At 58.2% G+C, this 25700-nt stretch overlaps 1 protein-coding gene across 4 annotated transcripts in view; it reads left to right on the top strand.

Annotated features, from left to right (window-relative positions):
* The window catches only part of KCNT1 (potassium sodium-activated channel subfamily T member 1), a 77684-nt gene extending 54786 nt beyond the window's left edge, over positions 1-22898 (top strand). The window contains exons 3-32 of one of the 4 annotated variants that reach the window (XM_086625079.1): positions 1321-1400; positions 2567-2666; positions 3809-3865; positions 4228-4276; positions 4709-4768; positions 5602-5676; positions 6034-6117; positions 6612-6706; positions 7413-7593; positions 7683-7847; positions 8639-8775; positions 9010-9073; positions 9479-9587; positions 9774-9882; positions 10014-10163; positions 10322-10560; positions 11699-11915; positions 12825-12930; positions 13027-13199; positions 13738-13809; positions 14095-14229; positions 14494-14605; positions 15169-15270; positions 15390-15473; positions 15868-15996; positions 16331-16351; positions 17064-17367; positions 19284-19346; positions 22265-22349; positions 22778-22898. In XM_086625079.1, coding sequence (XP_086481205.1) covers positions 1321-1400; positions 2567-2666; positions 3809-3865; positions 4228-4276; positions 4709-4768; positions 5602-5676; positions 6034-6117; positions 6612-6706; positions 7413-7593; positions 7683-7847; positions 8639-8775; positions 9010-9073; positions 9479-9587; positions 9774-9882; positions 10014-10163; positions 10322-10560; positions 11699-11915; positions 12825-12930; positions 13027-13199; positions 13738-13809; positions 14095-14229; positions 14494-14605; positions 15169-15270; positions 15390-15473; positions 15868-15996; positions 16331-16351; positions 17064-17367; positions 19284-19346; positions 22265-22349; positions 22778-22898 — 3478 coding nt within the window. The remainder of the gene's footprint in view (positions 1-1320; positions 1401-2566; positions 2667-3808; positions 3866-4227; positions 4277-4708; positions 4769-5601; positions 5677-6033; positions 6118-6611; positions 6707-7412; positions 7594-7682; positions 7848-8638; positions 8776-9009; positions 9074-9478; positions 9588-9773; positions 9883-10013; positions 10164-10321; positions 10561-11698; positions 11916-12824; positions 12931-13026; positions 13200-13737; positions 13810-14094; positions 14230-14493; positions 14606-15168; positions 15271-15389; positions 15474-15867; positions 15997-16330; positions 16352-17063; positions 17368-19283; positions 19347-22264; positions 22350-22777) is intronic. The other 3 variants (XM_086625080.1, XM_086625081.1, XM_086625082.1) reach the window with 3 other exon arrangements.
* The last annotated feature ends 2802 nt before the right edge of the window (positions 22899-25700 follow it).

Below are 25700 nucleotides of genomic sequence, written 5' to 3'. Positions count from 1 at the left end.
GCGCAGGCGAAATAAAGTGGGGTGGTGGGTTTAATTGACCGTCCCAGTGAGTTCACTCACCTCGGTCTCTGCCTTGGCTTGGTGATACACCTGATTGATGAGATCTCCGTGTCCTCTTCCAGGCAGTTAAAAAAGAGTAATAATAGTAGCACTTACTTAAAAGACTTGTTGAACACAGTGGAACAGGAGGAACAGCCAATTTGTTGCACTTAACTCCATTATCAGCTGTGACAATAATGAACAGACTTGGTCTCGCTCAGCATCCGGAGCGGAGGCACTGGGGAACGATCCAGCTCAGGCTGCGCTTAGGTGGGAGCGTGACTGATAACCCCCCTGGAGTGAACGAGGGGTTCGTGCGGGGCTGCGGGCGCTTCCAAAGGGGTCGAAGAGGCGGGTGGTGGATGAGCTGGGTGGGAGCCAGTTCTGTTCCTGCGCCCCTTAATCCAGGTGTGCTTCATCCCAGACCCTGCTGACATCCTTGGGGAGGAAACTCCAGCCTCAGTGTCCCGCCGGCACATGGGGCCGGGTGGGAGGGCTGGGGTGGGGGTCAGCAGTGGGGCCTGGAGCAGCTGAAGGTGAAGAAGGGCCCATGATGGTTGTGGCGGATGGGCTGTTCTCAGTTCCACCGGCGGCTCCTCCAGGCCAGTCTCTGCCAAGTGTCCCAGCGGGCGGCTGTGCCACGGCACCTTGTCCCCATGCCACGAGTCACCAGCGGCTCTGAATGCCAAGTGATGTTCGGAGCTGGTTGGCAGCTCCTGGTTTTTTCTGGAATGGCCGAATGTGGTAGCTTAGCAACAAAGGGAATTTTTCTCCTTTTAGATCAGATTTGGTTTTTAACAGCTTGGATGCTGAATGTTGCTCCTGCCCTGGCAGAGCCGGGGCATGGGCATACCGGGGCCATCGCCCTCACCAGCTCCTGCTCTGCTGCAGCCACAGCGGGTTGGAGCAGCTAAGGCATTGCTGGGGAGACTGCTGCAAGGCCACCGCTTTTCTGAGAGGCTTTGAACGTTGTAAAGCAGGTGGGAAAGGAGAAGTTTGCGAGTCCGGTGTCAGCTGGTTGCACGTCAATGAAAGCAAAGCCCTGAACCCAAACCAGACCCGGCCCCGTGCGTCGCATCGGCTGCTCTGGGAGTCGTCGATGCGCCATGGCTTGGTGCTGGTGGGGCTGGTGGTTTGGTATGGTGGGAGCAGCTGGAGCCTGGGGTCTGCTGTGGGCTGTTCTGGGGGTCACCCAGCCGGGACGGGGGGACGGAGCTCCTGGGGGGCTCCGGGTCTGACCTCCCACCCCACTGACAGGCCCCTCTGGGCACTTCCCCGCAGGGTGCAGGTCGAGTTCTACGTGAATGAAAACACCTTCAAGGAGCGGCTGAAGCTCTTCTTCATCAAAAACCAGCGATCGAGTGAGTGCTCCGTGCGTGGAGCCCGAGCTGTCCCGGCTGCGCCGGGCTCCATCCCACTGGGACCAGAAGCCATTGCTGCTGCTGGCAGCTGTCCCCGTGTGTCCTCAGCACTGGCTGTCTGATGGCCATTCTGTTGAGTGTTGGCCAACGGGGTCTGGGGGCCGCGGGCACGCAGGGAGGAGGGGATGGTGCCTGCCACCGCTGCTTGCTGGGGCAAACGGCGCAGGAACCACCTGGGGCAAACCAGCTGGGAGCAGGGTGGGCATCAGGAGCTGCTGGGGGAGTCAGGGGGCAAATGTGCCCATCGTGGAGCTGACGATGGTCCCCATGGCTGCAGGGGGGTCCATGGAGACAGCCGAGGCAGGCTGTCAGTCACCCGCGCCCGCTTCGGCTGGCCAGATTAGCCTCCACTTGACTAATGGTGTTTTTATTTTCTTTCTCTGAGATGTCATTAGCTGTCTGGAGGGAGTCAGCCCGTTAATTTTTAAATTCACATTTTCTTTTCCTCCCCGCATCCTGTCGTCTTGTTAAGAAGCTGGAGTGCAGCACAACAGGGTGCCCGTGGGGAAGTTTTTAATGAAAATGTGATGAATTTCACACTTGTAATTTGAGTAATAACCCGATGAACTGGCTGGGGAGGGAGAGTGGATAAAGCAGCAGCTTTTGCTCGCCAGCCCTCACGCTCCCAGCTGCTGGCAGCGTGGCGAGCGGTGCGGGGCCCTGGCCCTGCCTGTCAGATGCTTTTTAATGGGTGCCCGCTAATGAGGGGGATACGCTCCCGCTCCTCCCTCCTTTCTCACTCACATCTATTGGGGCCAGCAAGGACCTGACTCATCGTTATTTATTTCTGTGTTAGTCTCCTATATATTTGACACCGGGTAGGATGCACAAAGCGTGAGCAATGTTGATGTGTGCTGCCCTGGGGCTCCTGCAGCTCCCCGGGGCTCGGTGGGGTCCTGCTGTGCAAGGGGCTCTGCAAAGCTTGTGGGGAACTAAAGAGGCTGTGGGGTGCATGGGATACCCCGGGGTGCATGGGGTGCATGGGGTTCCCAGGGTGCATGGGGTGCATGGAGTGCCCAGGATGCCCAGGGCGCATGGTGTACCCAGGGTACCCGGGGTGCCCGTGGTGCACTGCCTGGCCCACGCCGTGCTCCCCTCTGCCGCAGGCCTTAGGATCCGGCTCTTCAACTTCTCACTGAAGCTGCTCACCTGCCTCCTGTACATCGTCCGCGTCCTGCTCGACAACCCGGAGGAGGGCATCGGCTGGTGAGTGCCGCTGCCGCCGAGCCCCGCTGCCCAGTGCAGTGGGGGGCGCAGACCCTGCAGCAGCCGCTCAGGGCGGGTGTGACGGGGCACGACAAATGAGTTTTCTCACTCCAGCTGTTTGAATCCATAGTTTAGCCAAACACGCCGGTCTGGTGGGCTTTGCTCCCTGCTCCAGCCCTGCAGCCAGGCATGTGGGCATCCGCTGGCCCCGCACGGGGCACAGTGCTGCGAAAATTCAGCGTCACGTTCGTCTCCAAACGCTGCCTGGCTCTGATGGTCAGGGTGCAGCGTGGCCTTCAGACACGGGCAGGAGCTCCTGCTGACAGGGCATCACCGTGCAAGTGTTTTCTGAATCCTAACGCCCTTGAAGACACTTATGCTAAATCCCATTTAGATGTTTGGGAAGGAAATATGTTTTGCCATTTCGATCCCCGAGATGACAGCTGATTACATACATCAGCTTTGCTCTGCGTTTCGGTATAAGCCTATTTTTAATATGTCCTTGCTTTGTTTAGCTCACATACAGTGTGGGGCTTTTTTCCCAAGAGCTAGGAGAATTAGCAATCTGATTTTCTCTTTGTAAAGTTTGCATTGTCCAAAAGTGGTTGGAAATCTGTAAGAATTAAGTGTGACACAGATGCACATCCTGGAAAAGTTTAGCACGGCTGCAGTTCGGGAAAATCCACTTTCCTGAGGGTGTGTGGCCAAACCATGGCTGGCTGGTGGGAGCGTGTCCCTCGCAGCACAGGGGCTCCTACAAGCCAAAGCTCAGCAGCTTTTGCTAATCGTGACCTGGTAATTCCAGCTGCAGCCCTGCGTCCGAGCGCTGTGCACAGGGAGCCCCGTGCCCGGCGGGTGTTGGCTCTTTGCAGCACCTCTGGTACAGGCTGAAGCACCTGGTGGGTCTTATTCTCCAGCAATAAGATGATAAAAACTGCCCGGGTGAGATGGGCTCCTGTGGAAAGTCCTGGCTACAGGGACCAGTGTGCATTTGGACCCATGGGAGTGGTGTCCAGGGACCTGCCCCAGCGTCGGGACACAGTAGCAAGGGCACCCTCGGAGCCCACGGAGTCACCACCAGTCCCCCTTCTCCTTCCCCCCCACTGACTGCTCTCCCCTGCTTTCTCTTTCTCTTCTCCTAGCTGGGAATGTGAAAAGCAGAATTACACGGCGTTCAACCAGTCCACGAAGATAAACTGGTGAGTTGAGAGTTGCTGCGGTGCTGGATGGAGCCCAGCTTTGCCAGGATGTGGGAACGCAGTGCTGGAGCTGGCTGGTGCCGGCAGCTGCCCGTGGCCACGTCTTGGTCATGGAGCTGCTCCAGGGATGTGGATCAGCATCCCAGGATCAAATCAATGGACAAGTGCCTGTGGCTGCACCCTTGGGAATGGCTTATTCCCAGTGCAGAGGCTGCTTGAATGAACTGTGCAGTAAGGAACACTGGCACCACTCCTGTGCTGGATCCTGCACCAGTGACACCTCAGATTTTGCTTTGGGTGGGGGGCGATGGCACTGCCAGCTGGGCACTGCAGTTTAGATCCCTTCTGAATTTTCTTTGCAGGTCGCACATCTTCTGGGTGGATAGAAAAATGCCACTGTGGGCTGTGCAGGTGAGTGCCCAGACCTCGGGCACGGAATGGGAGCTGGGGCTGGAGCTGTGCCGCCCGCAGGTCTCTGGGCACCCTCTGCTCTGGGGGGAGCAGAAGACAAGCTGGGGCTTCTGGGAGCAACAACATGGCCCTGGGTGAAAATCCCAGGGACCGATAGGAGAGGAAAGGCAGTAGGAAGATGAAATCCTGAGGCTGGCTCGGCTCCTCCCCAGTCTGGGTGCAGCTGAACCGGGGACGGGCTGGTTTGGGGCTGGGGCAGCTGCCTGGGGAATCGCTGACGGGTGCAGAGAAATCAAACAACCAGGGCTGTGTCTGCGATGGAGCCCACGGGCTCCTCATCGCCCGGGGCGTGGGGGCTGGGGGAGGCACTCGCAGCCCCCGGGCAACGCATGGAAGGAGCCCTGGGCAGCCTCTGCCCGTCTGTCTCCGCAGGTCAGCATTGCTTTAATCAGCTTCCTGGAGACGATGCTGCTCATCTATCTCAGCTACAAGGTAAGTGCCCGGGGCGGGCGGTGGACAGTGATGCACAGGCTGGGTCTGACCCCCCGGCGTGAATCCATTTCTCCATCTCTGAGCTGTCTGAAGCCTGGAGCAGCCTGAGGGAACCTTTGTCTCAGCCGTGTCTCGGCTGTTTTCCTTTCTCATTCCCCCTTGGGCTGCTGGAGAAGCGTTTGGCAGTGCGGAGCTGAGGGATCTCTTCTCTTTCCAGCCCTCCCTTTAAATTCAGACCTGTTCTACAAAGGATCACTGTTTTTTTTTGGGAGGGACCAGATTGACACACGCTGTTTCCTAAGGTTGAGGAGCTGGACCCCTGCTCGTGCCCAGGTCTGCTGCTCCAGAGGTAGCAGGCACTGCTCCAAGCCAGACGGGGAGAGGCACAGGCTCACTCCTTTGGATTGAAGCCCCTTAAAACAGCCAAGAAAAGTGACCTTAACAAATGGCATCTTCTCGGGGTCCCTGGGAGAGTTGGCAGAACAGGCTCAGACCCTGTGCCACCCGCCTGGTCCGGGCACCAGCCATCTGTACCAGTCACTGCCGTGCTCTGTCCTTGCACCAGGCGTTGCTGTCCCCTTTGGCTTTGGACAGCAGCGGTGACGGACACGGGGACATCGTGGCTGTGGAGAAGACCGGGCAGTTTGGGCAGGTGTTGGCGATGCAGCGTGTCTGCCGCTGGCTCTGCGTCTCCCGCAGCGCACCGGAGCATCGCTGGCTGCTCTGGCATTCTGCCCCCGGCTAGCGGGGCCGTTGGCGGAGTGGGAGCTTTTAAATTGTCATTTGGCAGATTTTTAAGCTTATTTAATTATTATTTGGTTTTAATTCCTCAGGGGAACATCTGGGAACAGATTTTTCGCATTTCGTTCATCCTCGAGATGATCAACACGGTGCCCTTTATTATCACGGTGAGTGTTTCCCGGTGACGTTTTGAAGCAGCTTTAAGTTTAACAAGAACTGTAGTTTTGGTGGTGAAGTAAAGAAAAGTGGATGTCTGGCCAAGCAGTACTTAAAGCTGGCAGGAAATTTTTTTCTTCAATATTTTTTGACATAATGACTTTCTCTGGAGCATTATCCCAAAAACCATCCTCCCTTTCCATCCTCCCTTTCCAGCCGCTCCGCTGCAGCCAGGGGAGCGGGGCCGCTTTCGGTGGCAACCTCTGCAGAGGAGATGGATCCTTCCTGACAAGGCTCAAGTTGGCTGTTTATAGCTTTTTTTTGATAAAAAGCATGGATTTTTCTGCCAGTAACTCTTGCTTTTGTAGATATTCTGGCCTCCTTTGCGGAATTTGTTCATTCCTGTGTTTCTGAACTGCTGGCTTGCCAAGTACGCCCTGGAGAACATGATCGTGAGTGACCAGACACATCCCACCCCTTTTGCCCGGCTCCTCTGCCCTGGGGATGCCAAGGGCGGTGTGATGGGAGCTGGGCCCTTGCGCGCTGCCAGCTCGCGGGTGGGTTTTGGGTGCTCGGTGTGTGCGACTGTGCCAGGGCTGGCAGGAGGTGAGGCTCTGCCAGCTGGTGATGCTGGGCTCTGACCTGCTACGGCGCTGGAGCCTGTCTGTGTCTGAGCCACGTTGGCTGTGTATGGACCAGAACGGCCACTGGTTGTGCCAGGATGTGGCGTTACAGCAGGAAGAGATATTCCAGCTGTTCCCACGTGCCCCCTTGAGCTGCCTCTCCTGGCAGCAGAGCCCAGACCTGCTCACAGGAACACACATCCCTTCTCAAGGGCCAAATTCTGGCCTGACTTCTGTCTGGGAGACACTGGGGGCCTTGCTGGAGCCAGCGGGACAGCAGTTGGTACTTGGAGGAGTTGATGAGTCCTCTCCTCTCTCCCCAGAACGACCTGCACCGAGCCATACAGAGGACCCAGTCTGCGATGTTCAACCAGGTGCTCATTCTGATCTGCACCCTCCTGTGTCTCGTCTTCACGGGGTGAGTGTTGCTCTTCGTTTCACTAAAGCACTTTCTTCATCTCAGGAAATCAGCTGTGCACGGCCAGGGGTGGCTGGGGTGAGACCTTCCCAGCTGTGGTGGGGTGGCACTGCCAGGACCTAATGGGGTGATCTGGGAAGCTGGAGGAGGTTCTGCCTTTAAGTGGTGTCTTCTAGCTTGATTTTTCGGCCTGACAGGTTTGTACACGCTGAAGAAAGTGTAACTGTTCAGGGCTGCTGATCAGGTTGACCTCCTGAGCCTTTGGCATCCTTCCTTGGCTAACGGGACAAGTCTTGGTCACTTGGGCTGAGTTTTGGAATTGGGGGAGCCATGGTGGGGGTTGTGCCCCGAATTTCCACATGCATTCATGGGCTTTGGCTGGGGCACAGCCATGTCTGCTGGAGGTCTGGGAGGACCCCCTCCACCTCCAGTCCCCGGCGCCAGGCTCCTCCCCGCCTTGCTCCACCACCAAGCACACTGACCACTGGGAAGATCGATTCCTATTGTAGAAACTAATTATCCCCCCAAATCATATGATTTTAACAGAAAGTTTTGAACAGGCGCATGTGAGGACCAGGGCGTTGTCGGAGGGAGATGGGTGATGCCATTGTCCCTTGTCCTGTCACTACACTCCCTTGTCAAAAGTCCCTCTCCAGCTTTCTTGTAGCCCCCTTTACCCACAATGATGTGTGCTTTCTCCCTTCAGGACCTGTGGCATCCAGCATTTAGAAAGAGCAGGTGAGAAGCTCTCCCTCTTCAAGTCCTTCTACTTCTGCATCGTCACCTTTTCCACCGTGGGCTACGGCGACGTGACACCGAAGATCTGGCCTTCCCAGCTCCTTGTCGTGATAATGATTTGTGTCGCCTTGGTGGTGCTGCCGCTCCAGGTTAGACCTGCGCGGTCAAGGATGGAGAAGGGTGCAGGGCCCGACCCCGCGCAGCCCTGCTGATGGGGACATCCGCTCTCTGTTTGCAGTTTGAGGAGCTTGTCTACCTGTGGATGGAGCGGCAGAAGTCGGGAGGCAATTACAGCCGTCACCGTGCCCAGACGGAGAAACACGTCGTCCTTTGTGTCAGCTCCCTCAAGATCGACCTCCTCATGGACTTTCTCAACGAGTTTTACGCCCACCCGCGCCTGCAGGTGAGGACCAGGCGTGTTCCACGCTGGGCTCGGTCAACACGTGTCCTTGCCACCCTCGCAGCCTTGCTGGGCACGGCCAGGTCGCTGTGGTGGTGAGCGCTCTGCCCAGCTACGGTGGATGTGGCAAAGAATAAGGTCAAAACCATCCAGCCCAGCGCTGGGAAGCGCGTGCTGCACTGGCCAAGGAGAGGTGATGGGTGGTACCCTGAGGCCACCTCACTTTGCCACCTCCTAGAGCACCGTGTGAACACATGGAGAGGGACCAGAGGGACTTTGCCAAGTGTAAGGATGTCTTTGCTAAATGAAGACTCTCAAACAGAGACAAATGTGTAATTGCTGAACCTCGGTGGGATTTACCCAGCTCTGACTGGAGTATCCCCACGCAATGCGTGATCTCGCAGGTGACTGTGCCATCCCATCTCCCCAGGACGAGACCACCACAGACGTGTCTCAGATTTGCATTTCCTTCCACCGCTCACATACACTTCGTTACCACTGCCCAGCCTTGACTCCACGCAGTCAAGCTTTAAAATCCTGCTCGTGGCAGTAACTGCACGGGGCTCCGCTTTGCTGTGGGCACGCGGCAATTCCCTAATTCCATAGTCAGATATGCTCCGTTGGCTTCGTTATGCAGAACGGGGCGGAGAAGCTGCCAATGTGTTTCCCAGGACTCTGGTGCTGGGGCAGGGGGTGTCACACAGAAGCCCCAGAGGAGGCACCAAACCCCCGTGTCTCAGCTCGCTGTGGCAGCCGGGCACGGCCCCCCACCCACGCCAGCCTCTCTTTTTCAGGATTACTACGTGGTGATACTTTGCCCGACAGAGATGGATATCCAGGTGCGGCGGGTCCTGCAGATCCCTCTGTGGTCGCAGCGGGTGATCTACCTCCAGGGCTCCGCACTGAAGGACCAGGACCTCATGAGAGCCAAGTGAGCAGAGGGATGTGCCACGTGCCCGCGGTGAGGCAGGTCCTGCTGTGGTGCTGAGGCACCCGTGGGCCTCGGAGCTGCGGAGGAGGGTCCCTAGTAATGGCAGCCCAGATGCAGGAGGATGGGCATCCCCGCATGCCTTTGCTGGGCTGTTGGAGGGGGCTGGTACGGGCAGATGCCCACCTGACTTTGCTGGCCCGTACGATTCACGGGGTCGCTGCTCTCTGTTTGCAGGATGGACAATGGAGAAGCCTGCTTCATTCTCAGCAGCCGGAATGAGGTGGACCGCACCGCGGCGGTGAGCCGGGCCGAGGGGTGGCACGAGGGGAGATTATCTGTGTATCGAGCAGGAGGGGACGGGGGCAATTGCTGCATCTCGCCTCCGCACGGCACAGGAGGGCACCAGCGTGGGAGCTGAGCTCGCTCCTCTGGATGCCTGCGCAGGCTGTGTGCCTCGCGTGCCCTGGGGCAGCTCACCCCAAAACCTCATCCAGTGCCATCTTATCCTGGCCTGACTTTGCTGGGAAGGTCTCAGTTTGGGAGCCCTGGCAGAGGGACGGGGTGGCAGCGGTGACAGCCCGCACTGCCGGCCGGTGCTGTACATCTCCACGGTGGCCAAGTGCTTTGCTCTTCAACCTGGGGGTAGAAACTTTGGGGAAAATAAGGCATCAGACAAGTCCCTCTTGCTCTTCTCCTTGACCAGGACCACCAGACCATCCTGAGAGCCTGGGCTGTGAAGGATTTTGCTCCGAACTGTCCTCTCTACGTTCAGATCTTAAAGCCTGAAAACAAATTTCATGTCAAGTTTGCCGGTGAGTCAGCGGGGCTGTGTGGCAGCTCTGCTCATGTTGCTGCTCCAGACTGTCCTACCTGCTGCCACAGATGTTTCCAGTGGTGTTTCCATCTTGGAGACCCAAAATTATCCCATCCTCAGGCACTACCGGCCGGGGGGCCCATCCATCCCACTCCGTGCTGTGACGGTCCCCTCTGCCTTTCAGATCACGTCGTCTGTGAAGAGGAGTGCAAATACGCCATGCTGGCGCTGAACTGCGTCTGCCCCGCCACCTCCACCCTCATCACGCTGCTGGTGCACACCTCCCGCGGCCAGTGAGTGCTGCCCTGCCTGCCCCTGCCTGAGCGTGGAGGGACAGCAGAACCAGGATCCCGTCCCACCACCATGGGGGGGTCCCAGCACCATGGGGGGGTCCTGTTCCATCATGCTACTGCTGCCATTGCAGGGAGGGCCAGGAGTCCCCGGAGCAGTGGCAGCGGATGTACGGGCGCTGCTCGGGCAACGAGGTCTACCACATCCGGATGGGCGACAGCAAGTTCTTCATGGAGTATGAGGGGAAGAGCTTCACCTACGCCGCCTTCCACGCGCACAAGAAGTGAGGGCGGGGGGGGACGGGCAGGGGTGGGCAGGACGTATCTGCCAGTCTGCATCCCTGAGGGGTCAGGGCCAGGGCTGGAGGGTCCTGGGAGGTCCTTCGTGCAGGGACAAAGCCCCAAAGGGGCTGCGAATGCCCACGTTGTGCTCCTGGCACAGGTACGGCGTCTGCCTGATCGGCATCCGGAGGGAGGAGAACAAGAGCATCCTGCTGAACCCTGGCCCGCGGCACATCATGACGGCGTCCGACACCTGCTTCTACATCAACATCACCAAGGAGGAGAACTCTGCCTTCATCTTCAAGCAGGAGGAGAAGCAGAAGAAGAAGGGCTTTGCAGGAAGAGGCACCTACGATGGCCCGTCCCGCCTGCCCGTGCACAGCATCATCGCCAGCATGGGTGAGCCGGGGGGCCTGGTGGGGCAGGGGACAGCCGGACTGCCCAGGAGGGCAGAGTGGGATCCTGCACACACCAGCCTGGCTCCATCCCCAGGTTTGGTTTTAATTTGCTTTTGCAAACTCCTTGGCAGTTCCCCACATGGCTGTCCCTGGGGGCCACCGAAAATCCCTTCCCATCCCTTGTCCCAGTGGGCTCACCAGTAAAATCCACACTGCTCCTCGCACCCTGCCTGCCCTCGGCAACCTCAAGTGTCGTTATTAAAGCTCGTGACATCCGTTATCATTATCAGTATTTGCATAAATCCCCCAAGCCCTGGCTGGAAGAATAAGCTCCGTTGGCCGCATCCTAAATCACGTTTGTGATTCACAGCCCGACGAGGAGCGGAGTTCGCTCCGCAGCGAGCGGTGCATTTCCACCAGTAAAAACCACCATGAGTCATTACTTCCAGCGTGTGTCTGGGGAAGGCGAGTTCTGGGGCCGCCTGGGGAGGCTGCGCTACGCCAGCAGATTGTGTTTCAGGCAAATAATTTATGCGTTTGTACTCACGAGCTGCAATTTGCATAGATTATCCCCCAGCAAGCCGCAGAGCGCTTTGCTCAACAGCATTTGTCAGTGTTCTCGTTACGCGGCCGGTTCGCAGAGGGACCGTTGGCCAAGAGTAACGAGAGGGAGAGGAACGGCGCGGGTGCAGGGCAGTGGTGCTCGGTGAGCCCAGCGCCCGGCCTTGGCTTGCTGGGAAGCTCCGTGCTGTCCTCAAAGTCTAAAACTGACTGTTTGGCCGAGGCTCAGATGAGACCCTCAGGAGGTGGCCACGGCAGGGGCACGGTGATGCTGCTGGGGCCGGCAGCCCACACCCCCCTCCATGGGAGCAGCCCGAGCCGTGCCCTGGGAAGATGCTCCACGCAGTGCTGCCCAGGTGGAGATCACTGGTGAGGGCTGTGTCAGCGCTCCCCATGCCCACGAACGGGTTAGCTTCGTACGGGTTGTGTTCAACAGGCACGATGCCCCGTCCTGCCTGCTCCACCTCGTCCCCGTGCTGGACCACCTGGGCATGATTCCTTTCCATGACGCTTTTCCGACACAGCTCTCTGCACCTCCTTATAGCGTGTTTGCTGTGCTTCCCTCCCGCCGTGTCCAGGTACAGTGGCCATGGACCTGCAGAACACGGAGTGCCGCCCCGCGAACAGCAGCAAGCTGTCGCTGCCAGCCGAGAACGGCTCGGGCAACCGCCGGCCCAGCATCGCGCCCGTCCTCGAGCTGGCTGACACCTCGTCCCTGCTGCCCTGCGACCTGCTCAGCGACCAGTCGGAAGACGAGATGACGCAGTCGGATGAGGAGGGGTCAGCGGTTGCGGAGTGAGTCACCCGCCTTCGGTCGAGCCGTCCCTCGTCTCAGAGAGACGGGGAGCCTCGTAAAGGATGGGCGAGCGGTGGTGCCCAGGAGATGCCCAGCCTGGGCCCCTCCTAGCTTTTTCTGAGCACACTGGCATCTGTAACACGGGCAACCACTGCTTGGCCATAAGCCTCGTGGGCTGCTTTGGAGAAGTCTCCTCTGGGTATCAGCGAAGTTGGTGTCCCCAGACAGCACTTTGGGACTGGCAGGGTTGTCTGGTCGGTCCTCTCGCCTCTCTTCACTCACCCACGTGGAGAGGAACCTCTTCTCCATTGCACATAAATAAAAAGTGCAGAATAGATGTTTACTGCAGCTTTAAAGCTGTTGGTTTATGACGCCAGATAAGCACTCGCTTCACTGTTACCTGTTTGCGACGTGAGGAGCTCACCGGGTGTCTGCAAACTCACAAATTGGCTTTTAATTTACGCCCACTTGTAGCTGCTCTTAAATGACAATTTTGGCTTCTGATTCCATCAAAAACACAAATGGTCATTTTTTTTAAATATCTATTCACCAAAACAAACTCTAAAACTGGACCATGAGGTTTTTTGCTGCTTTATATGGCTCAGCATCACCTCCCGCTCCTGGAGCTCACTGCCCCGTCTCCCTTCAGCTGTGCTCAGTGGTCCTGCTGCCTTCTCCACCCGCGCTGGGCACACTGCGTGTTTGCAGTCTCCTGACCCTTTTTGCGTAGCAAAATCGATTCCTAAATATGTCAGTTCTGTGAAATTTCCAACTGCTGTGGGAGAGTTTTGCAAAGCATCTGCCAGGGATGTGCTCGAGCCCTGCCTCTGCCTCGCAGCGCCCGAGCGTTGTGTCTGTGGAAGGCTCTGCCCGGGTCCTCACGCTGCTGGATTTTCTCTCCGCCGCAGGTACGTGAAGGGCTACCCACCCAACTCCCCCTACATTGGCAGCTCCCCGACTCTGTGCCACCTTTTACCCGAGAAAGCCCCGTTCTGCTGCCTGAGGCTGGACAAGGTACGGCGGGGACACCGGGGGCTGCCCGGGGGCTGCGGGATGGGGGTGGGCGACCGATCGCCGCGCTGAGCCCCTGCGCTGCCTTCCACCGCGCAGGGCTGCAAGCACAACAGCTTTGAAGACGCCAAAGCCTACGGGTTTAAGAACAAACTGATTATCGTTTCGGCGGAGACGGCCGGGAACGGGCTGTACAACTTCATTGTGCCCCTTCGTGCCTACTATCGGTCCCGCAAAGAGTTGAACCCAATTGTGTTGCTGCTGGACAACAAGCAAGTACTTTTCTGCGGGTGTTTCCCATCGCGCCGAGCCCTCCCCTGTGTTTTCATGGGCATCTCGTGCTGTGGGGATGGGAGTGGGGGGGAAATCATGGAATGGTTTGGGTTGGAAGGGACCTTCAAGATCATCTTGTTCCAACCCCCCCGCCATGGGCAGGGACACCCTCCACTACACCAGGTTGCTCAAAGCCTCATCCAACCTGGCCTTGAACACTGCCAGGGATGAGACAGCCGCAACTTCTCTGGGCAACCTGTTCCAGTGCCTCACCACCCTCAGAGGGAAGAATTTCTTCTTAGATCTAATCAAAATCTGCCCTCTTTCAGTTTAAAGCCATTGCCCCTTGTCCTGTCACTACATGCCCTTGCCAAAAGTCCCTCTCCAGCTTTCTTGTAGGCCTCCTACAAGGAATGTCAGTGCCACTGTTGGGTACCTCAGCTGTTGTTGGCCCTGGGGACTCCTGTGTGGGTTTTGTGTCTGTCTTTGCCCCACGGACTTTGTGAACCCCCTCGCTCTCTGTTGCTCTTCCTCCAGGCCCGAGCACCACTTTCTGGAAGCCATCTGTTGTTTCCCCATGGTTTACTACATGGAGGGCACGATTGACAAGTAGGTGTTTCCGCGTGTGGCTGTACAGTGATGCCTAATTGTGTTGCGTTTGCCCCAGCCCAGACTTTTGGGTCATCCCATGAGAAGCCCCAGGGTTGGTACCGTAGAACTGAGCCCACCCTTGGCTTCTCGAGTTGTCGAACCCCCCTGGTAGACGGGAGCAAGTGAAGAGCCGGTGGTTGGGAGCAGCCTGGGCTTGCTGTAGCGCTGCACGTCGCAGCGTGCTGCTTCCCTGTGTCGTTTCCAAGGGCTGACCCTGCGCTCTTCTCTTTGGGAACTGCCCAGCCTGGACAGCTTGCTGCAGTGCGGCATCATCTATGCGGACAACCTGGTGGTTGTGGACAAGGAGAGCACGATGAGCGCCGAGGAGGACTACATGGCAGATGCAAAGACGATTGTCAATGTCCAGACCATGTTCAGGTGAGAGTGGCCGCTGCCTCGGCTCCATCATGGCCACTTACCTCTGCTGGAGACAAGACCAGGAGGGATGCCAGTGGCTGTGGTGGTGGCTGTGGGCAGTGGGACACATATGTGATTGCTGTTTCCTAGAGCAAGCCCATCGAATAGGCTGCTTCTGACCTCAGACAGGCACAAGGATGGTTTTGGTCTTCCTCAGACCTTAAATGCAGGGAGTGCCTTCACTTCTGAGTGAGCTGCAGGACAACAGGTCTCTTTCTGTTGCAGGCTCTTCCCCAGCCTCAGCATTATCACAGAGCTGACCCACCCCTCCAACATGAGGTTCATGCAGTTCAGAGCAAAGGACAGTTACTCCTTAGCCCTTTCCAAGCTAGAAAAGGTAAGAGAAGGTCTTCCCCTGCACGTGGGGCTTGGGAGGTCAATGCTGAGAGTGGCTGCATTTGGGCTCCTGAAGGTCCTGTGCTCTTCTGCGTGCTGCAGCTCCCATAGTTAGTGTGCATCGACCTGAGATCGCCTGCAGCAAACGGATGTGTGGATCGGCAATCTTTGGACTGGCTACCTCCCTCTGAGACAGATCTACCTCCCTGTGCTGAGCCAGATCTTCTGACCAGGGGGAAAGTGCCCCTGAACCATACACTGGGGCATGCGAACGGGCCCCATCCAGCCCATGTCAAAAAAACCCAACCATGTCTCACACATTTCCATGGAGAAGAAACCCTCTTTCACCTGGTGTAAGGATGCTGCCCTGGTTCCCTCCCAGCACACCCACCAGGAACGCTACCCTGGTGTCGTCCCATTTTCATGAGTCACCTAGTTCCTGTGCAGCCGGCGTGTGGGGGAGACTGCGTGGTTTTGCTTTTCTAAGTGCCCTGGAAGGACGTGAACAAGCCCCTGCCAACGGTGTTTGCCCGCAGGAGCTCACATCTCCCCTTCCTCTTCCAGAAAGAGCGAGAGAACGGCTCCAATCTGGCCTTCATGTTCCGGCTGCCCTTCGCGGCCGGGAGGGTCTTCAGCATCAGCATGCTGGACACACTGCTCTACCAGGTGAGAGCCCGACGGGCTCTGGGCGAAGCCCCCCTCAGCTGCGGCCGCCCCTTTGCATCTCCCAGTGAATAACGGGGCAAACCTTTTCTCTGAATTCCTGCCCAAATGTCTCCCCGCAGTCGTTCGTGAAGGACTACATGATCACCATCACGCGGTTGCTGCTGGGTCTCGACACCACGCCGGGCTCCGGCTACCTCTGCGCGGTAGGTGCCAAGTCCCTCTGGGTTGAAACCATTGGGTCAAGTCATCATGGAACTGGTGGGATCTTGTCACCCAGCTCATGGGGTAAAGGATTCTCCACTTCTGGGGAATTGGGATGGGGAGGCAATGTGGGGTAGAACGTGCCAGATCATCGCTCCTCTGCATTGTGCGCGGGGAGCCTCAGCACTACCAAGAGCCCAAGAGCTACCAAGGACCAAAGTCTCCCTTCTGAAGACCGGGGTCAGAAATTGCCCCTGGTCTTTTTGTGAAGTCCCTCCAGCTTGTGGGATCAACGTGGCTGAGCTGGGTGAAGCTCAGGAGCAGCCCCGAGGTGCTCAGCTCCTCCGCGGGCTCTGCATGGTGCAGGGTGGTTGATGTTCATCCTCTGTTGCTCAGATGAAGATCACTGAAGATGACCTGTGGATCCGGACGTACGGCCGCCTCTTCCAGAAGCTCTGCTCCTCCAGCGCGGAGATTCCCATCGGGATTTACAGGACGGAGTCACACATGTTCGCAACCTCCGAGGTAGGGGCTGCTGGTGGTCGCAGCCGGGCATCTACCTGGCAGAGACATGGTCTGTGGGGCTGACGGGTCCGGGAGGCCCCTCGGAGCTGGTTGCAGCAGCGGTGGGGAGGGGAAGCTCTGCCTCCGCTTTGCGTTCCGGTGCCCGTGTCCTGGTTCCCAGGGTGTCAACGCCCATGTCTCTGGGCAGCGGCCTGGCAGGCGGGGGCATTTCCTGGGCACAGCTCCGCAGTGCCGCGTGACACCGGGTCCCCGGGGAGGTGGGGGACGTGGCACAGCAGGGCTGCCCGTTCGCTGGGCTGACGCTTGATTTTTCCTTCCTTTTCCCCCGCTGCAGCCTCACGACATCAGAGCGCAGGTGAGTGCCGCTCGCATCCAGCTGCCCGGCGCTTGCTGGGATTGGGCATTACCCTGGCTGCCAGCGCTGCCTCCAGCACCCCCCAGCTCCCCCTGGGCTGGCTTGTGCCAGCGGCTCCTCCAGCCGCTGTGAGCCACCGTGTGCCGGCTGTCACCCTGGTGCCAACACTGCCAGTCCCCATGGAAGGGCGATGGTGGCTGAGCTTCTGCAGCCGGGGAGGGCAAAAGCCCGTGGTGCCCGCGGTGCCCTGAGTGTCACAAACTGGGATATGGAGTGGGGGGAGCCGGGCTCCATTCTAAAGTTTTCAGCTTTGTAGGAAGGAGCTGCAGGGAGCTGAAAGTTGCCATTTAATTAAATGCCATCCACCTCTTTCTTAGAGATGCTTTAAACCACTTTGTTGATGAATTCCCACTCCCCAGTGGGATTGCCGTACTGGAGACGCGGTGAGATGAGAGAGGGGGACGGGGGCACGCGGGGCCTGGGGCAGCCCGGGGACGGCGGTGTCAGAGCAGATGTCAGGCACCGTTAGACTCTACCCAACAGGGCTTGTCCCAAATCTGCTGGTCCAGTGGCTTTAGCAGGGTGGAGATGATGTTTTGGGAGAGCGCATGGGGATCGGAGGAAGGATCCCATCCCGTGGGAGAGATCCCACCCGTCAGAGACAGGACAGGCATCCCCCTCCCTCGCCCCCCGTGACCTGCTGGGCTTCCAGTCACAGATCTCAATCAACGTGGAGGACTGCGAGGACACGAAGGATGTCAAGGAGCACTGGGGCATCAAGACCGGCCACCACAGGAACTCCTGCTCCAGCGACCAGTCCGAGCACCCGCTGCTGCGGCGCAAGAGCATGCAGTGGGCACGCCGGCTGAGCCGGAAGGGCAACAAGCACTCGGGCAAGACGGCCGAGTGGATCAGCCAGCAGCGCCTCAGCCTGTACCGCCGCTCCGAGAGGCAGGAGCTTTCCGAGCTCGTCAAAAACCGTATGAAGCACCTGGGCTTGCCCACCACCGGGTACGGTAAGTGCCGTTCGGTTGCGCTTCTCTGCGGTGGTGCATCTCGCTCGCGGGCTCCCCAGGTAACCCCCTGCCGAGCCTAACCCATGCCAAGCCTAACCCCGTGCCGAGCCTAACCCTGTGCCAAGCCTAACGCCGTGCCAAGCCTAACCCCGCAGGCGCTGCCAGGCCTGGCCCCGAGCAGCGCCTGGTGCCCCGGCTTGCTTGTGCTTCTGCAGACGAGCGCGTCCAAGGCTGGGGGCCCGCGGCACAGAGCCCCCTTGCCTGCACCCCCCCGCCCAGCTCCAGGCAGCCATCCCCATTTCGGGGCTCTGGGATGGGTCCGGACAGGAGTTGGCAGAGGCAGAGTACCTCTCGCCCGTCTGCCCGCGGCGGGACTGAGTGCCACCATGCAGCCCTGGGTGCGATGCCCCACTTGCCCCCCGCTTTCTGGCCATGCAGAAGCGGTGGGTCAGGACACACTGACTCCAGCGAAGCCCTTCTGCCCGAGAGCCCCCCCGTAGCATGGCAGGGAGAGGTAAAGCCCCGTCAGCTGGCACAGACCCCTTTTGTGACAGGCTTTAATCCTTCGTAAAACTCTTCCCTGGAAAACACTTCGGTAGCTGCAGGGCTGAGTGTTTGCTTCATTGCGTGTGGAACTGGCATCTCTGGCCGGGATGAGCCCGGGGTGCCCGCAGCGCTCAGGGTCCCTCCGTGCAGCCGTGTTTCTCGTGAAGCTTCTTCCGCGCCCGTCGGTGCTGGCATCTGTGTCCTCCCCGGACAATTCCCAGCCCTTGGGTACGATGCTGTCTGTAGCTCACAGCTTCCTTGGTTTGTTTGCTGTTTTGGGGTTTTTTTTTTGGTTTTTTTTTTTTTTTTTCTTTCTTTCTTTTAAGCCATCCTGTGCTGCTGCCTGTTTGCTCCATCCTCAAAGAGCGTCCGTCCGTCCGTCCATCCCACACCGGCCCCTGCCCACACACAGGCTGACACCGTGCCCCGGCTGGGACGGGAGCTGATTTTGGGAGACAGTGGGAGTGGGGGGGGGAATTGCATCTCTCCCATCTTGGCTTTTCCCTCGCAGCCCTTCAGGGCCTTGGAGCTGGAGGGCCAACGAGCCGGCTGCAGCCACCGGCCGGTCTCCCCAGGGATGGAGGGGGCACAGGGCACGCAGGGCAAGGGCTTGCTGCGGTGCAGAATCCTCCTCTCTTCTTTTCCACATTCCTAGTCCTAAAAATTTTTGCTGGTTCTCCTGGGGGGTTCCAGCTCCCCGTAGCTGTGTTGTGGAGTCCGGAGTGCGGCTGGTGGCATTCGCTGCCTTAAAACCAGCTGTTTTACACAGCTGCCAGGCACGGGAAGCGGGGAAACGGGATGCACCCAAAGCAAGAGCTGCCGGGTGATGTCCCGGCAAAGCCTCGACAGGGGCAGAGGTTGAGGCAGAGGTGGTTTCCCTGCCTGCGCGGCCCCGGCCGGGGGTCCCAAGGGGCTGCTCTACTGCCAGCCTGCCGGGATGCTGAGGGCACCGTGGGCAGAGTTGGTATCAATCTGCGTCCTTCTCCTGGCTGAGCTGGCACATTTTGGCTGGAGAAAACCGCCGGAGGTTTGGCAAGTGAAGAGGCAGCGGGGGGGTGCGGGACCCACCGGGGCGGGAGGGCAATGCCTGGCTGGGACTGGGGGGACCAGCAGCTCCCTGGCCCCTGCAGCACGTCCGCGGCCGGCGGTGCCCGGGACAGCGTGTTGTCACTGTGTGTCACCGTCAGTGTCTGGACCCCCATGGTGTTTTGGAAGAACACATCGCTCTGCCTTCTCCCCCTTTCCTTTTGCTTTTGCTCATTTTATTGCTGCAGTGCAGGAGCTCGTCTCTGATATTTGCTGAATCCTGGCTTGCTGACCTCTCTCTCTCTCTCTGTTTATGTCTGTGCCTTTCCCTGTATGTTCTGTAGAGGATGTAGCAAATTTAACAGCCAGTGATGTGATGAATCGGGTAAACCTGGGATATTTGCAAGGTAATTCCCTCTCCCTGGGAGTCCCGCGTGACTCACGGCGTGCAGCGTACAACAAGATCATGCCAGCTCAGCCCGACCCGCACCCTTGCCAGTTTTCACCTTAGATACCCGAGCCTCTCGAGCACTCATTTGTTGGGTGGCGTTGGAAACCAAAAGACCGTCCTGCGACGGTGGTGCAAACGCAGAGCCATGGAGAGAAACACCTGAGGGACCCTTTTCCAGCTGAATTCTTGCAGGGAAATCACAGCCCTGCTGTTAAAAGAAACCCCAAACCTCCCTCCTTTGCTTTGATTTTGGTGTGTAAAGCCAGTGGCAATTGGAGGAGGGGGCTTCACGGGAGGCCGAGCGCAGCAGGGCTGTGGGTGCTGCTGGGCAATGCTGGAGCTCCAGCCCCGGCCCCTTCGCCCCCCACCGCAGGTGGGTCACCGTAGCTCAGAGCCCGGGCGGTGCTCGGAAAGCCCTTCCCAATCCCTGCTTTGTGTCAGCGGGCACCTCTCTGGCATCAGCAGACCCTGTTTGCTCAGCGGGACAGTGCCAGGCTGGGCATGGGGCAGCAGCCACCACCCCAAGTGCTGCCCGCAGCCCCAGGGCACCACGTTGGCATCCTCGGGGGGGGTTTCAGGGTTCTTGCACCATTTACACCTTTATGCAGGGATGTAAAGTGCGCTGGAAAAGCCCCTTTTTACTGCAGCAGCCTAGAGATCAGTGATAGCCCACCCTAGCTGTGTTTTAGGCTTCACTAGCCCACACTTAAGGTGAAAAGTTGGCATTTTCCTACCAAGTGTGTCCTCCATCAGAGAAGCAGCCCCAGCTGGGGCTCATGGAAGCCCCACACCGGCAGAGTATATTGCCAGCTGGTTGGCGGGTGCTGGGCAGAGCTCAGACCTCACTGGTATCTCTCCCTCCTGCAGAAGAGCTGGGGCTGAGCGAGAGCCCGTGTCCTGCCGCGGATGGGCCCAGCACCAGGGATGCGCCCGGCACCGGGAACGCGCCCTGGCCACCCGCTAAGCCAGGAGACCCCATGGATGAACAGCTGACGTGGTGGCATCGCTGCCAGGGGCTGCGTGGGGGCTGGCGCTGGAGCTCAGCACTGGCTTCCCCCCCAAAAAAAAAAAAAAAAATTCGTGGAGGGTGGTGCTGGGCTGAGCCCTGTGGCCGTGCCACTGGGGATGGAGTGGCAATATACTTGGTGGGTTCGGCAGCACCCAGCTCGGCTGCATGGGGGGTCAGGAAAAGGTGCTTCCATGGAGCAGGGAAACCTGCTGCGAGCCAGGGTCCTTCCCCGCCTCCCCCGTCATGGCAAACCTCGTGTCCACAAGTCTGTGTGCCACCCGCGCCCCAGCATCGCCACCCTGTCCCCGCCTCGCTGTAAGGCTGAGCACTGGGATGGCCCGAACGCTCCGGCAGCTCGAGGCACCAGCCGTGCCTGGGGCTGGGCACCCCAGCATGGGGGGGGGACCCGCACAGCATCTGCCCACGGGTGGTCCCAGTCTTCCACTGGCTGCGGCACCTTCTGCGGCCTCAGAGGTGCCAGGGAGGTGTCTGAGCAACAAGCCAAGGGGCTGTGTCCCCTCACCAGCACCTCTGTGCTGCCCAGGGGTCCTGTTCGCTAACCCTGCCAGGGTGCCAAGCCAGGTGGCTGCAGTGGCTTGAGCTGCTGTGGCTCATCTCACAGCTGGAGAAAAGCCCCAATTCAGAGGTTTCACCCTCCTCCCCAGGCCGAAGAGCAAGGGTACTCCTTGTCCATGGGCTGGCTTGACCATCCACCTCGTGCCCAGGGCAATCGTGCGCCCGTGGGCACTGCTATGGCAGGAGACTCAGCCCGTGTCCTGCTGTGTGCCAGGGCAGCCTCTGGCTCATGGCCATGGCCCGGGGGCAGCTGGGTCAGGACAGGCTGCAGGGAGAAGCCCTGAGTTAAAGCCTGTTCCAGCAGCCGCTTCCCTGTCCCACTCCCTCGTTCCCACTCCCCCATCCCGCTCCCCGCCAAACCGCGCTCCGTTTGTCCCACATTGGCAAACAGCCGCTGTGCACTGGTGCTGCTTTCCGAGAGCCCGGGGAGGTGTCCCAGTGAGAAGCCTTGCAGCGAGCTGGTGTCCCGCCGCGCTCGTCCCGCTGCCCCGCCGTCCGTCTGTCCGTCCCCTCCATCCTGTCCATCCGCAGCCGCTCGCTCAGTCTGTGATGGTGTTACTTGTCGCCGCTTCCACCCCCTCCCCGGCCGCCCGCAGCCTCGCACTCCCATTCATTCCACCCATGATCTTGTTCTCAACTATTTCGGAAAGCAAAGGGCCCCCCCTGGCCTCGAGGCTGCCAGGTCGCCCGGCGTGGCACCCGTGGGTGCAGCTCTCGGTGGCCCCGAGCCCCCTCTCCCGGGAGGTCGCCGTAGTTTAGAGCCGTCTCCGAATGGCGTCAACGGCTCGGAAACTCCGCGGATGTGGTTTCCCTCGGGCAGGAGAAAGGAGCTAAATCCTGTTGCTGGATGATGCTAAATTAAGTCATTGAAGACGGGGAGAGGTGGGCAGAGCGTTCAAGCGGCCCGGGGCGGGTTTGGCTGCCCTGAGCCCGTGGTTGGAGTCGTCGTGCTGTACCTAACATGACAAGACTAACCTGTTCCCTTTTTTGCATTAAACCAAGGTAAGACAGCTTACTTTTTTGGGGAGGAGGGGCGTGGGGACTTTGAAGAGTTAATGTCTGCCAGTCCCATGGGCTGTGGCACGGTGGGCGAGCAGCTGGGGAGGCACGGAGGGAGGTGGCGGTGGTGCTGTCAGTGCTCTCCCAGTGGCAACACCATTGCCTGTGGCCTCCTCCCATAAAGGGATTCACTTGGGTGCTGGGGGACACTGCAGTGGGGCTGCGGGAGTGAGGGTCACTGGGGTGTCCGTTGGGATGTCCCTCACCAGCCCCTTCCCCCCCTCTCGCAGATGAGATGAATGACCACCAGAACACCTTGTCCTACGTCCTGATCAATCCCCCTCCGGACACACGGCTGGAGCTCAACGACATTGTGTAGGTGCTGCCCCCCCACCCACCCATGGCCCCCGGGACATGGAGCCGCTCGGCTGAGCTTCCCCCTGCCCTGGGCAGGAGCGCTCCGGGTGCCCCCAGCCCTGCCCCATCGCCGTGGGCTGCCCCCGGCGTGTTACTGTCCATGATTTCTCCTAATGAGCTGTGGTTTTTGCCGCCTTTTGAGGCCGATCCCCCTCCCCGTGTTCCTGAGTGGTGCCCAAACCCCCCGCCCCGGCATCAGCTTCGCTCATCCCTGCTCCGACAGGCAGCCCGGAGTTTTTCCCGTGGCTTTTGCTGCTGCGCAGCGCCGGGAGAAATAATCACAATAATTTTTATCCCATTTTAGGGTTTGTCCAGCTCCCTCTTGCCATGGGGGGGACTGAGGTGGGGGAGAGATGCCAGTGGCGTAACCGGGCTCTGCTCCGCAGGTACCTGATCCGCTCCGACCCACTGGCCCACGTGGCCAACGATGGCCACAGCCGCAAGAGCAGCTGCAGCAACAAGCTGGGCCCCTGCAACCCCGAAACGCGCGACGAGACCCAGCTGTGAGCGGTGACCCCCCCCCCACCCCGCATCCCCGCCGGGGCCGACGGGCTCCGGGGGGAGGCGATGAAGAAGAGGATGGCCAGCTGGAGGGGAAGGCTGCTGCCACCCGCCGGTGCCCGTTGCCCCAGGGGGAGGCGATGACCGGCCTGGCTTTGTGCTGCGGGAGGGATGCCCGGCCCCCCCCGGAGGGACGGGACAGCCGGACAGACTGACAGCTGGTGGTCGTATGCCTTGTGGCTTTTAACTTTTTATACGAATACCGCAACTAGTGAGAAAGTCTTCGCTGGTGCTGGTGGGACGTGGCTGAGCCCCGACGAGAAGTGCCCCTGGGTGAGCGGCGCCGCGTCAAAACGCGTCCCCAGATGATGCGGGTCATGGCGTTTGATGGGGCTTGTCACTACAGGAGCAAAACTGCACCGAAACCTTCCTCCTCCTCCTCCTCCCTCGCCAGGTATCCCCCGGGGTACCCAAACTTCTGCTCTTTCACGCAACTCATGTTCTTCATCCTCTGTTGGTTTTCTGTTACGGGCGGCGACGCGAGGAGCGCTCGGAGCTGCGCCGGGAGGTGGGGACGGACGTGCCGGTGGCCGTGGGACCAACGAGGTGGATGGGACGGATGGGATGGGGCGGTGCAGCCCTCACATTCCAGGGCACGAGCTGTGTTGCCTCCAGCGTGTCTCACCACCTCACCAACCAAAACACCCCAAACTCTGCCGTCACACGTGTCAGCTCCAGGTGCCCCCGGGTTTGTGTCCCTGCCGAGCGCGTCCCCCATCGCTGCTGTCGGAGCTGCCCGGGGGTGATGAGGGACTTGGGGGTCCCTGTGCCCCCCAGCAGCTCTGTCCATCCTCACTCAGCTGTACGTGGCCCCGTGCCACTCCGTGGCCACCGGCCAGTAGAGACCTTGCGATAGCCGAAACACGAGATGTATTTTCCATCTATTTTTGCACACTTTACGACATTGACGTGTAAAGGTTTTCTTTGACTGCCAAGTGAATAACCGAGTTGATAACTTTATATACTTTTACATTCATATATTTAAACTACAATGTGATTTTTTTTTTTTTTTTTTTTTTTTTAATGAGAAGCCTGTAAAGCACAACGTCGCCGTGAAATCCCATCAGCCACCCCGGACTTGCTGCCGCTGAACGGTTTATTGCCATTGACATTCCCCGTTCGTTCCCCATGACACCCCCAACAAAAGTTGTTTACATAAAAAAAATAAAAAAAAAATAAAAAAGAGCTGTTTAAAATGGCAGTTTTAAACAGCTGATGAGGTGCCCCGGGGCTGCCCCAGCCTGTCCCACTCCGTGGGAAGAGCAGTGATGGGGAGAAAGGTGTGTGCGAGGAAGGAGGATCCCCCAGGGCAGAGGGGGGGTGTTGGGAAAGACCTTCTGTGCCTGGATGGGGTTTGGGGCCACTCTGGTTTTTATTTTTATTGTTATTTTTTCCTTGTGCTGGTCCCCTGGGTGACCCACACCGGGCACCATCAGCCAACTGTACGTCACGGGCTACAACCGCAGCCCGACCCTTCCATGTGGGCACAAACAGAACCATCTCTGAGGCTTTTTTTTTTGGGTTGTTTGGGGATTTTTTTAAATTATTAACTTTTTATCTGTTTGGTTAAGGCAGATACATGTTTTGTTTATTTCCATTTGTAACTTAGCATGCCAAAAGTATCATTTAAAAGAATAAAAGAGAGACCTTCTTGTAGGCTAAAGAGCGGGTGCTGTTGAGGTACCAAAGCACACGTTGGGTCTGTGCCTCTTCAGAGCCTCGAGATGCTCAGACAACTCCAGAAATGCCTCATCAAGTGTTAATATATTTGATTTTTCTAGATTTCAGACAGGTGATTTTCCAATCCCCACTGAGCTTTCAAGAGAGAGTGCAACAAAGCAGTGTCAGAGGTTAAACAAAAATTAAATTAAAGAGACCAAAACCCAAGCGGTGGGGGTGATGTGATTATCCACATGTGTTTAACTACTCAGAACTTAACTTTTTAGTATTTTTTTTTTTTTTTGCATTTGCCTGGCTGCTGGGCTAAGGGACTCGGTCAGCAGTGGGTCAGCAAGCACAGAGCCATGTTTCTCAGCTCAACCCCCCCCCCCCAGCCCCTGAGCACGACGTGCCAAACGCCGCAGCGTTCCCTTAATTCGAGGGGATAATTAATGCAAGAGGAAACACGTAGCAAAAGAAGTAACAGATTACACACAGTTTGTGATACTATTAAAAAAACAATCCTCCATATTACTGTGTTTTGACAACGCTTCTGTTTGTTTCATGTATAAATCTATGTATTTAAAAAGAAGGCTGTGTGTATAAACCATCCCCGTTTTGCGTACGTTCTTTCTCTGGTGTAAATTTATAGCAGACATTCTACTGGGATGTTGAAATAAATACTGTAGATACTTAACCTGTGGTCAATGCAAGTCTAAGAACAAACATTTAAATTTTCTAATTCTATAAGCTCGGTTACAATACTAATGTAAAAACAAAAGTATTTTATTTTTGTAACGGTCCTGGAAACGTTGATGCACCAAAAAAGAGTTATTTCTGCTTCTGAAAGGGCTGTCGTGGAGCGGGGACAAGGAGGACTCTCCCCGGGAGCTGCCTGGGGCAGGTGCAACCCTGCCCTGCTCTTCGCAGGGGGAGAGGAAAGCAATTGCTTCCAACTCCTGACAGTAAACTTTGAAAAAATACATTTTTCTGAAGGAACCGGTTGCGTTTCCACGCAGGGAGGTGACGTGCCCCGGGGGCTGCCGTAGTTTTGGGTTTACCAGCAAACGGCTCCATCGCATGTCACGT

This window comes from Tauraco erythrolophus, chromosome 22 (assembly GCF_009769465.1).
Source record: "Tauraco erythrolophus isolate bTauEry1 chromosome 22, bTauEry1.pri, whole genome shotgun sequence".
In the NCBI taxonomy this organism is placed as follows: Eukaryota; Metazoa; Chordata; class Aves; order Musophagiformes; family Musophagidae; genus Tauraco; species Tauraco erythrolophus.
The sequence above is the reverse complement of the archived record's forward strand: the minus strand, read 5'-3'. Positions and strand labels throughout refer to the sequence as shown.